Genomic DNA, 12,898 nt, shown 5'->3' with positions numbered 1-12,898 from the left:
CTAGTGAGACGCATGGTTTACGAATATTTGGGACATTTTTTTTACTAGTCAAGTTGACTAGTGAACCCCCAGATTTCGATTTATTTTAGTAGTCAAGGCATTTTTTTTAGTAGTCAAATGCCTTGACTAGTGCCTTATGTCCAGCCCTGTGTGCTAAACCGGAAGTGTGTAAGTTAATGCGCGTGGGCGCTAAAAAATGGGGTAACTATTTCTTTGGGAGTTAAGCGGTGTATGAATCCGCTGAGCTTTACGGCGAAACTTTGTTGTTACGGGCTTTTTAACCAGTTTCGTACTTCGGGTTATTATGAACTCCTGATTACATTATACGATGTGGCTAAAAATGGCAAATTCTAACCAAAACAGCGAGGCTCGCGCCCCGAGTTGCGCAGTAGAGATTTTACACGCATTTCCCCTCTTGGATACAATTTAGTATTTACCACTCCTTGTTCAATGTTCATCCTCCTAGTCCTGCCCTAACCATATTTTGACCAAGGCTTAAGTTAGTAAGCCAGTAGGCCTAAATTAGGGGTAATAAATTATGATTTATGCCTATGTAATCAACTTTAATTAATAGGGGGTCAATAAATTTCAATGAATAAATAAATAAATTGCAATTTTTTTTTTTTCAATTTATTACAACTTAGAGAAAAGCGCTTCTAAAATAATTGACCAAACACAAAGACTGATTAATTTTCGATTGAAATTGCGTCCATTTTCTGGACTGACTCTCTTCAAGGTCAGCCAAGGCTTGGCGCAATTTCGGGGAACTACTTAAGGTACCACCGTGAAGCTATGAATGAGGAACACGAGTTCATAGTTTAAAACAAAAACGGACAGTGATATTTCAGTAGGGAAGGGGGCGGGGCCTTACCTTTAAGAATAATCCCAAATAGGCTTGAACCAGTTCAAAATCTTGGCTGTGATTTAAACCATAGTCCAGGGCCAGTAGGAAATATTCCATCAATTCCTCCGACCCTCCGCTATCAGGGGAAAGGGTGCGGATTTCAAGGTCAATCATGGCCGGACCCATCTCACGCAGCTTAATTAGCGTTGCTTCATCTAAAAGGCCACATTAAATAGGAATATGGTAATAGGGCCTAATAATTAATGTTCTAAACATAATAATTGATAAATATAGTCCAATTAGGTCTAAACATAAGCAATAGTAGTCCAATTGGGTCTAAACATAATAGTAGTCCAAACATTGAGTTGAGAAAATTACCACTAGAGTGGCCTTTCATCCGCAAGCATGTAGACCGAAATGAACTCTATCACGCGCTTGTGGCGCCATCGTGGTGCAAAAAAGGGAACTAAAACAAAAGGCGGGAATTTTGACTAATTTCAAGAATACATTTTCAATTCAAAGTTCGTTTTCGAGATGGCGACACCATCGTTTGATAAACTTGGTGCCTGTCCGTCCGTCCCATTGCTTTAAAAGTTGTCCCCCCGTTTCCCCAATAGGCAGGTTAACGCAAAGGCCACTCTAGTTTTTTTTTTTTTTATATTGTGGAGGTTTCAAGGCAAGTAGGGCACATAAGCCGCGGCCAGGATGTGATTATTCAGGGTCCAGTATGAGTTTAAGCAGGGAAGGAATTGAGGTTTACTTGGGAGGCGACGGAAGGGGAGTGGGGGTCAAGTCGCCTCCGGCGGACACGGGGCAGTCGGCACCTGTAGGGTAGGATCGCCGACATGTGTCGTATTCCCTCAACCTTTGCCGCCCAGAAGCTTGGCTTACAGGAGTGCGCCACACTCCCGGCTTACGCAAAGGCCACTCTAGTGGTAATTTTCTCAACTCAATGGGTCTAAACATGAGTAAATATAGTCCAATTAGGTCTAAGCATAAGTAAATATAGTCCAATTAGGTCTAAGCATAAGTAAATATAGTCCAAATAGGTCTAAGCATAAGTAAATATAGTCCAAATAGGTCTAAGCATAAGTAAATATAGTCCAAATAGGTCTAAGCATAAGTAAATATAGTCCAAATAGGTCTAAACATAAGTAAATATAGTCCAAATAGGTCTAAACATAAGTAAATATAGTCCAAATAGGTCCAAACATAAGTAAATATAGTCCAAATAGGTCTAAACATAAGTAAATGGTCTAAACATAAGTAAATATAGTCCAATTAGGTCTAAGCATAAGTAAATATAGTCCAAATAGGTCTAAGCATAAGTAAATATAGTCCAAATAGGTCTAAGCATAAGTAAATATAGTCCAAATAGGTCTAAGCATAAGTAAATATAGTCCAAATAGGTCTAAACATAAGTAAATATAGTCCAAATAGGTCTAAACATAAGTAAATATAGTCCAAATAGGTCTAAACATAAGTAAATATAGTCCAAATAGGTCTAAACATAAGTAAATATAGTCCAAATAGGTCTAAGCATAAGTAAATATAGTCCAAATAGGTCTAAACATAAGTAAATATAGTCCAAATAGGTCTAAACATAAGTAAAAATGTCTAAAAATGCAAAAATATTATAATTTCACCTAAAAATTAAAAATATACCGAATACAAAACTTACAGTTTTGGGTTTGACCACATTGTAATAGAAGTTGACCAAAAGCGGAAAGAACACTGAATTTTGATAAATTCCTCCCTGTACCATCTTGATCCTAGTTAACCCCCCAATTATTACAATTTAATTTAATTAAATTTAAAATTAAATTTAATTAAATTTTAATTACCTCATTCTGATTTTGGTTGACGTCAAACTTGGGCGTTAAACCCGCGATAGTTGGCAAGAAAAATGGAACATTTGTTGGCGTTTCAACCGCCTTGGTCGGTTTGTTACGTTGCTATAATACCAATTAATTATTAAACAATTAACGATTGCTAATTAAGAACACGCAAATAAATAAACATTAATATTTACTTTAATAACGTCAAGATTTAATAAATTCCTCCAATGAGAATGCGGAAGTAAGGATAGGGTAACCAAATCATCAGAAATCTCAGCTAAGCCTCGTGATTGGTTCCCCTTTTCAATATCCCGCATTTCTTCGTCGTCCACGTTGTTGGTATCCGTGGTCTCCTCCGCTCCTCCTTAACAATTTAATTTAATAAGGGGTCACTCATAAAACACTTTGTCTTTTGACTCAAAATGTCCCACTGTCTTTGAAGCCCCACTGGATTTTGAAGAATTAAACTAATCTTACCATCAATAACTACGAGTGGTAAGCGGGCTTCGGTGGGCACGTAATCATCTGGCAAGGAATTTAAGGAAACGTGAGAGTACAAGGTCGTGTTGCACCATAAATAAATGCCCAGGTTATCCACGTGTGTCGTGGCCAGGAAATCGCCAATGGGGGACATTGATAAACTAGTGCACGTACTTGGAACCATGAAACAATCCACTAATCTATTATACGCAAGTATAATAAACACGCGCCATAAATTTAGATAACGTTGACGAAAATGGAATTAAAATTAATTATTTTCTCTTTGGTTAATTAAGCTACGGGCTAATCAAGATGACCAAAGTATTTGGCATCGTATAGAGCGTAAATGGTCAAATTTTGGTTAAAATTGACAAAGCCAATTCTGAGAAAAATCGACTTTTGTTATTTTTTTTTTTGAGACCCAATGAATTAACATTGGCGTAAGTGATATTTAAAATAACTAATTACTTTTAAACAAATTAATTGATCATCTAACTATTACGACAGAAGTATTTGGCACATTATTTAGTATGCATGATCAATATTTGGTCAAATTTGACCAACCAAATCCCGAGAAATAAAGATTTTTATGAGACCCGTAAAATTAACATGGGCGTCAATGATATTTAAAATAATTAATTACTTTTAAACAAATTAATTAATCAGCTAGAAGTACTTAGCATGATATGTAGTATACATGATCAATATTTGGTCAAATTTGACCAACAAAATCCCGAGAAATATGGATTTTTCTGAGACCCATAGAATTAACATTGGCGTTTATACAATTAAAAATAATTAATAACTAATAACCTAATTAACCGAGCAACTAATTATGATGACTGAAGTATTTGGCATGTTAAGTAACATAGCTGACCAGATTTTGGTCTAATTTGACCAATAAAATTCCGAGAAAATCAGACTTACATCAATAGACAATCGCAAAATACAAAAAGTAAAGCAAAATCACTCACCTTCCAGTTGGCAAGTCCCAGGTGCGTATTAACCTATCCATCGTGGCTGTAATTAGCCATCTCGAATCGGGACTAAACGTCTTTTAATTAAATGGTTTAATTACGAAATTAACATAATTAAAATTAACCTTGAAATTAGTGCTATATTGTATTATACCATATCATTAATTTTGCTGGTTTGTTCCATAAATTTCCTAACAACTTTGCGGGTTTCATGATCAATGATAAAGATACTCTGATTATCTTGCGACACCGCAATCATACCACTAATTAATTACATTTAATTTATGTTAATTAAGTCTTGGAAATTAACTTATTTAATTAAAAACGGGAAATGAGTTAATTAACTTTATTAAAAACGGGAAATGAGTAAATTAACTGGATTAAAAACGGGAAATGAGTAAATTAACTGGATTAAAAAACGGGAAATGAGTAAATTAACTTGATTAAAAAACGGGAAATGAGTAAATTAGCTTGATTAAAAAACGGGAAATGAGTAAATTAACTTGATTAAAAAACGGGAAATGAGTAAATTAACTTGATTAAAAAACGGGAAATGAGTAAATTAACTTGATTAAAAAACGGGGAATGAGTAAATTAACTTGATTAAAAAACGGGGAATGAGTAAATTAACTGGACTAAAAAACGGGAAATGAGTAAATTAACTTGATTAAAAAACGGGAAATGAGTAAATTAGCTTGATTAAAAAACGGGAAATGAGTAAATTAACTTGATTAAAAAACGGGGAATGAGTAAATTAACTGGACTAAAAAACGGGAAATGAGTAAATTAACTTGATTAAAAAACGGGAAATGAGTAAATTAACTTGATTAAAAACGGGAAATGAGTAAATTAACTTGATTAAAAACGGGAAATGAGTAAATTAACTTGATTAAAAAGGGTAAATGAGTAAATTAACTTGATTAAAAAGGGTAAATGAGTAAATTAACTTGATTAAAAAGGGTAAATGAGTAAATTAACTTGATTAAAAAGGGTAAATGAGTAAATTAACTTGATTAAAAAGGGTAAATGAGTAAATTAACTTGATTAAAAAGGGTAAATGAGTAAATTAACTTGATTAAAAACGGGAAATGAGTAAATTAACTTGATTAAAAACGGGAAATGAGTAAATTAACTTGATTAAAAACGGGAAATGAGTAAATTAACTTGATTAAAAATGTAAAATGAGTAAACTACGATAATTAAAATGTAAAATGAGTAAATTACGATAATTAAAATGTGATTACCTTTCTCGGTGCATTAAAATGGCGGAAATCGGGCTTTCCATGGTAACTGATTCTATAAGTTCACGAGTTTTGAAATGCCAAAACGACAACAATTTATCGCTACCTCCCGTAACTGCTAATTGGCTGAGACCATCAATGGCCACACCCCTAACAGGTCCCGAGTGCGCTATCATTTAAAAAAACCGATTCTATCAGAAAAACGGATACTAAATTGAATTAAAATTAAATTAAATGAACCTTTATCTTTTCCGTAACTTCCTCGAAATATTCCAGATTGAATATTATATTTTTCAACTTCCCCGCCACTGTAGCCAATCAGAACAAAGTTCCCGCAAGGGCTAAGTGTAATACACTAAGCAAATAATTGCCAGAACATGAAATTACTATTAATTAAGTTTCAAAGTGTGCCCCGTTTTCCCCGAATTATTTTTAGGACCAATTAAAAGCTAAGGCCTAATTGAAGAATATTATTGTTTATTATTAACTACCTTCACTAATTATAGTTGTATCTTCCCGGGATTCTATAATAGAGTCATGTGACCGTATTCAATGGATAGAGGGATATTCAATCTACAAGATGAGCCCTTAAACTAATCATTTGAAGCTCAAAAACTTAAGTTATGTCCATTTTAAGGAAAAGTGTTCCATATTAGACACCTGTTCCAACTAAGGGCTACTGACTCTAGGCCTTTGCCGGATTATATCTTACCCGTCCATTTTTCAAGGAAGTAATTAAGGGATATTCAATCTACAAAATGAGGCCTTAAATTAATCGTTTGAAACTCAGAAACTTTAGTTATGACAATTTAAATAAAAGTATTCCATATTAGACACCTGTTCCAACTTAGGGCTTCTGTCTCTAAGCCTTTCCCGGGATATATCTAACACATTAACTTTTCTAGGAAGTAATTAAGGGCTTTAAAAAGGTCAAACATAACTATTATTATACACGGGTGTGAAGTAATTTAGAAGATTAGAGAAATTTACGGAGATAAACCACGTGTAATTAGAGTTAAATAATAATTTATTTAAAACATCAAATTAAAAATGAGACGTTTCGAGCCGCGGCTCGTCGTTCAGTCTAGTGAACCATAGTGAGTTTCACATTAATAAGCTATACACTAAAAAACAATATATCTAATTAAGGGCTATTCAATCTACAAAATGTGCCCTTAAACTAATCATTTGAAGCTCAAAAACTTAAGTTATGTCCATTTTAAGGAAAAGTGTTCCATATTAGACACCTGTTCCAACTAAGGGCTACTGACTCTAGGCCTTTGCCGGATTATATCTAACCCGTCCACTTTTCAAGGAAGTAATAAAGGAATATTCAATCTACAAAATGTGCCCTTAAACTACTCATTTGAAGCTCAGAAACTTTAGTTAACAATTTTAAGTGTTCCATATTAGAGCTGTTCCAACTTAGAGCTACTAATCCATTCCTAAGCCTTTCCCAGGTTATATCTAACCCGTCCACTTTTCAAGGAAGTAATAAAGGAATATTCAATCTACAAAATGGGCCCTTAAACTACTCATTTGAAGTTCAGAAACTTTAGTTAAACAATTTTAAGTGTTCCATATTAGAGTTGTTCCAACTTAGGGCTACTAATCCATTCCTAAGCCTTTCCCACGTTATTTCTGAACCGTTATCAATTCGAGGAAGTAATTAATGGTTATTAAATCAACAAAATGAGCCCTTAAACTACTCATTTGAAGTTCAGAAACTTTAGTTAACAATTTTAAGTGTTCCATATTAGAGCTGTTCCATCTTAGGGCAACTAATCCATTCCTAAGCCTTTCCCAGGTTATTTTTGAACTGTTAACGTGTCAAGGAGATAATTAAGGACTTACCAAGGCCACATTTTTGTTACTTCTATCAGTCTGGCTATTGAGTTTGTGTTCCCCCATCCTACATTTCTCAAATGACCAAGTGGTCACAACATTCTTGCTTCGATGGCACGCGGCCACGCTGTCCCATTCCTTTTCCCTCGTTGTTTCTAAAAACTCAGATTATCAAGCCGCCTTAGAAGAAACATTTCACCAAGTGTAGCTAAGCCTATTTACCGCAAGTAAAGTCCGTAATGGGGGTCAACTTGAGAGGGTCATGGGCTATTCCTTTTTTCTTGGCCAACTTGCGATTATAAGAAGCTTGTCCCAAATTCTTGTTCAAGTTATCTCCTTTGGTGGAGAAGGCCCTGAGTGTGCTGTCCAATCCGGCGCTTAGAATATGGTTTCCATTGGCGCCGTAAAACCTGATCTTTGTGGGCGTGGCCGAATGCCCCTCCCTCTGTTTTAGCAATCGTCCACTGCCATCCGATTGGTCAAATATCCAGATTTTAAGGGAATTATCCGGACTGGATGTGGCCAAACAGGGTTCATTCGCCAGGAATTTTAGACCAGTCACGGCTCCCTTATGAGCGTCACGGATTTGACTGTGCAGTTTTTTGTTTTCAAGGTCCCAGATGGCCACGTGACCTACTGGACTGGCCGTCGCCATCTGAGGGGTGTTGTCTGTAGAAATTTGCAGTAAAGTTTTGTTAGGCTACATTTCAGAATTTCTTGAAAAAGGTTAGATCATTAAATTCCCTGACTTTTCACATAACCTTTTTGGCCTATTTATATTTTACCCGTCTTTACCATAACCTTTTTGGGCTATGTATATTTTACCTGACTGTCCCTGACCTTTTTGGTCTATTTATATTTTACCTGACTGTCCCTGACCTTTTTGGCCTATTTATATTTTACCTGACTGTCCCTGACCTTTTTGGCCTATTTATATTTTACCCGTCTTTACCATAACCTTTTTGGGCTATTTATATTTTACCTGACTGTCCCTGACCTTTTTGGTCTATTTATATTTTACCTGACTGTCCCTGACCTTTTTGGTCTATTTATATTTTACCTGACTGTCCCTGACCTTTTTGGTCTATTTATATTTTACCTGACTGTCCCTGACCTTTTTGGTCTATTTATATTTTACCTGACTGTCCCTGACCTTTTTGGTCTATTTATATTTTACCTGACTGTCCCTGACCTTTTTGGTCTATTTATATCTTACCTGACTGTCCCTGACCTTTTTGGTCTATTTATATTTTACCTGACTGTCCCTGACCTTTTGGCCTATTTATACTTTACCTGACCTTTTAGGCCTATTTATATTTTACCTGACTTTCCATGACTTTTTTGGCCTATTTTTAAATTCCCTGACTTCAGCCTTATCTTTTTGGCCTATTTTTAAATTCCCTGACTCCACCCTTGTCTTTTTGGCCTATTTTTAAATTCCCTGACTCCACCCTTATCTTTTTGGCCTATTTTTAAATTCCCTGACTCCACCCTTATCTTTTTGGCCTATTTTTAAATTACCTGACTTCAGCCTTATCTTTTTGGCCTATTTTTAGATTACCAGCCTTATCTTTCACCTTTTTTGGCCTATTTTTAGATTCCCTGACTCCACCCTTGTCTTTTTGGCCTATTTTTAAATTCCCTGACTCCACCCTTGTCTTTTTGGCCTATTTTTAAATTACCTGACTTCAGCCTGATCTTTTTGGCCTATTTTTAAATTCCCTGACTCCACCCTTGTCTTTTTGGCCTATTTTTAAATTCCCTGACTCCACCCTTGTCTTTTTGGCCTATTTTTAAATTACCTGACTTCAGCCTTATCTTTTTGGCCTATTTTTAAATTCCCTGACTCCACCCTTGTCTTTTTGGCCTATTTTTAAATTCCCTGACTCCAACCTTGTCTTTTTGGCCTATTTTTAAATTCCCTGACTCCACCCTTATCTTTTTGGCCTATTTTTAAATTCCCTGACTCCACCCTTATCTTTTTGGCCTATTTTTAAATTCCCTGACTCCACCCTTATCTTTTTGGCCTATTTTTAGATTACTAGCCTTATCTTTCACCTTTTTTGGCCTATTTTTAGATTCCCTGACTCCACCCTTGTCTTTTTGGCCTATTTTTAAATTCCCTGACTTCAGCCTGATCTTTTTGGCCTATTTTTAAATTCCCTGACTCCACCCTTGTCTTTTTGGCCTATTTTTAAATTCCCTGACTCCACCCTTGTCTTTTTGGCCTATTTTTAAATTCCCTGACTTCAGCCTTATCTTTTTGGCCTATTTTTAAATTCCCTGACTTCAGCCTTATCTTTTTAGGCCTATTTTTAAATTCCCTGACTTCAGCCTTATCTTTTTGGCCTATTTTTAAATTACCAGCCTTCTCTTTCACCTTTTTGGCGTATTTTTAGATTCCCTGACTTCACCCTGATCTGTTTGGCCTATTTTTAAATTCCCAGCCTTCTCCCTTGACCTTTTTAGGCCTATTTTTAAATTCCCAGCCTTCTCCCTTGACCTATTTTTAAATATTACCTGTTCTGAAGGAGATTCCAATAACAGGGCCATACTCCTGCGTGAATTTCACTACCGTTTCATCAAATTTAAGATTATGTAAGTAAATATCACCAGATGCCAACCCAATAGCGACAACATCAATTGCGGGCGCCTAAAATTAAATTCAAAATAAAATATCACTAATTATTAATTATTAATTATTAATTATTGAAATTTAATTTTAATGAACACTAACTAACCTGTTCTAAAACAAGTACTTGACTTTTCCATCCTTTGAACGTGTAAAGAAGAGTTAAGGTTCTGATGTTCCATAATTGCAACGAACCTTGTAAACTACCCAGTAATATCTTATTCAAATATGTACTAGGATGCAATATTGCCGTTACTTTAAAGACTTTCTTTGGCAAATGCCATTCAGTTACACATTCTGAACAAAAATAAATAGTGATAAATTTAATTAATTTATATTAAGATCAATTTAAAACTAAATATAAATTAGAATCTACCTTCAGAGTCAATATCCCAAATTCTAATTTCATTTGACTCGTCTACTGATAACAGATGAGCCGCGAACGGCAATAGTAAATGAACGGGTCTTTGGTGACCAGTGTATTTATGTTCCAACTAAGCCATTTTGGATCGTTTTAATTTGTAAATACGCGTAAACAAAGTGTATCTTTAATTAAAATTAATCTACGAACCTCAGTTCCCCTTCTCCACGCGTAAACAGTTTTGTCACAAGCTGTGAAAACGAATCTGTTGTCCCCAGCGACACACGTAATATCAGATTCGTGTGGATTACTTATGCTTAGTAGCTTTAAATGATCGCTCTATCAAATATTAGGCGTTAATTGGGATTATTACAGACTAATTTTAATTAAATTTGGGTCTAAATAATGTGGATAATTAATAACTCACCCCATAAGTGTGAAAACATCTATCAACAACCGTTGATAATAAATGTTCTTTGCGAATTTTCACGAATCTTACGACTAAAGGAACGTGATTACTAACGTAACCCAACGCTCTATAACTCTGAAATATTTTACTCGCGTCCATTTTGTGTTAATTTACAATAATTTCATTATTAATTCGTAACTACAAAGATTGAAATTGATTTAAAGGGACTTATGCCGCCGAACACGTGCTTATCGAGCCTAAAGTTGGCAGACAATGTAGCAGACGACAGCTTTAGAATTTATGCGGAGTAATCTTATTGGAGTGGAAGTAAAGGTTCCTTGAATATTGCATTAAACATAGCTATTTCTCTTTTGATACTACTCCATGGGAGCAGATGGTTAGCAGCCAATGGAAAACTTTATTACTAATAATGGGAAATTGCCGGGAGTGTGGCACACTCTAAGCCAAGCTTCTGGGCGGCAAAGTTTGAGGGAATAAAGGCCGGTTCAGACGACACTATTTTTCTTGCTACGCTCGCTGTGCTGAGCTCATCAGATTTTCTGGCTTCACCAGCCTTTAGAAAATTCACTGTTCACACGAACAAAATTTCCTCACCGAGGTCAACAGTGAGAAAATTTTGTCCGTGTGAACAGTGAATTTTATAGAGGCTGGTGAAGCCAGAAAATCTGATGAGCTCAGCACAGCGAGCGTAGCGAGAAAAAGAGTGTCGTCTGAACGGGCCTTAAGACACATGTCGGCGATCCTACCCTATAGGTGCCGACTGCCCCGTGTCCGCCGGAGGTGACTTGACCCCTACACCCCTTCCGTCACCTCCCAAGTAAACCTCATTTCCTTCCCTGATTATTCACATACTGAAACCTGAATAATTGCATCCTTGTCGCGGACCCTTATAAGCATAGATGGGCACTATCATATCATTTGATAGTTTTACCACTTGATACGATAGAAAACTAAATCTGCCCCTATCAAAGTATCAATTTTGATAGTTATTTTCGAGAAAAATTTGAATTATAATGATCGATTGAGTTTGATAGCTTAGAAAGTGCACTCGAAGTTGATATGATTCATTGATTCGTTGAAATCTTCTAGAGAAAAATATCGATTCTCAACGTGATCTGGCTACTAACCCCATCTTTTAGAAATCATAAAAAATGATAGGCATTAATCCTTGAGAAATAAATTGATTCTTTGAGTGAGTTTATTTGGCGACATCTGTTTTCTGATTTCATTTTAAAAAATTATGTGCTAATCTTTGATAGGCAATTTTGATAGTTATGAAAATTTCTGGAAAGATAAGTCGTTTTTTGAATGATATCGAAGTTTTTAATATATTTGAACGTTAGCAAGTGTAGGTTTATTCTATAAGAAGATTCTGTACTTGGTGGTCGTTATAACCCTCTCAAACAAATAAATAAAAATAAAATAAACGATGGTTCAACAGTTCAAACTGTGAAGACGGAGCTTCTTGTATATAGAAGCTCCGTGCTGTCACTGATGTGAACGACTACTCGAGGAGGAAGAACGATTCCACGAAATCATCCAAACGTAGAATTAGATAAATTAAAGTGTAGATTTTCTGATTTTTATTACCCACAGTTTTAATTGCAATTTTTGCCTTTAATTATTATTAGTTAACCGTTTATAGTAGATGGTTTAGATTAAATCAAGGGCGAATAATTTGAAAAAGTTTGGATAGTAGCTTTTGAACTATAGACAGTTAAAAGTCAAACTTGATAAATGAGATTATGGAAATTATATGAATATATGAAAATATTAGAAATTCTACAAAATCAGGAAATATCAGGAATCGATTAAACAGAGTAAAAGTAGGTAGAGCCCAAATCAGTTTGATCGAAAACAATCAAATTTAAAGTCCGGAAATTAAATAATCGATTAATTTAGTCGTTCCTAAAGATTTAAATTTGATTTGATAGGCAAAAAATCTATCTAACAATGAGAGCCAATCTAACATATTGAAGGAAGATTTGATAGTTTCACCATCTATGATTTGTTGAGAGGGAAAAAATCTATCTAACAAATAATGCCAGTCTAAAATATAGCTAGAAGAATTGATAGTTTCGCCAAATATGATAGTTTGAGAGGAAAAATATCTATCTAACCAGCAATGTCAGTCTAAAATATAGTCAGAAGAGTTGATAGTTTCGCTATCTATGATAGTTTGAGAGGAAAAATATCTATCTAACCAGCAATGTCAGTCTAAAATATAGTCAGAAGAGTTGATAGTTCCGC

The 12,898-nt window shown here is 35.1% G+C and overlaps 1 protein-coding gene across 1 annotated transcript; it reads right to left on the bottom strand.

The window, feature by feature from the left end:
- Positions 1 to 608: 608 nt before the first annotated feature.
- On the bottom strand, positions 609 to 10,998 carry LOC149709538 (WD repeat-containing protein 36). Its single transcript, XM_089864899.1, has 17 exons — positions 10,646 to 10,998; positions 10,429 to 10,557; positions 10,234 to 10,351; positions 9,967 to 10,154; positions 9,746 to 9,878; positions 7,448 to 7,894; positions 7,235 to 7,380; positions 5,621 to 5,735; positions 5,384 to 5,549; positions 4,294 to 4,402; positions 4,137 to 4,216; positions 3,160 to 3,362; positions 2,877 to 3,046; positions 2,689 to 2,799; positions 2,526 to 2,616; positions 872 to 1,059; positions 609 to 790 (listed from the first exon to the last, which is right to left on the bottom strand). The coding sequence occupies exons 1-17, from the start codon at positions 10,784 to 10,786 to the stop codon at positions 641 to 643; spliced, it is 2,685 nt and encodes an 894-aa protein (XP_089721025.1). The 5' UTR covers positions 10,787 to 10,998; the 3' UTR covers positions 609 to 640.
- Positions 10,999 to 12,898: the final 1,900 nt, after the last annotated feature.

Source organism: Phalangium opilio, unplaced genomic scaffold (genome assembly GCF_054372755.1).
Source record: "Phalangium opilio isolate 3A_F unplaced genomic scaffold, DU_Popi_V2 ptg000013l_1, whole genome shotgun sequence".
Lineage (NCBI taxonomy): Eukaryota > Metazoa > Arthropoda > Arachnida > Opiliones > Phalangiidae > Phalangium > Phalangium opilio.
The sequence above is the reverse complement of the archived record's forward strand: the minus strand, read 5'-3'. Positions and strand labels throughout refer to the sequence as shown.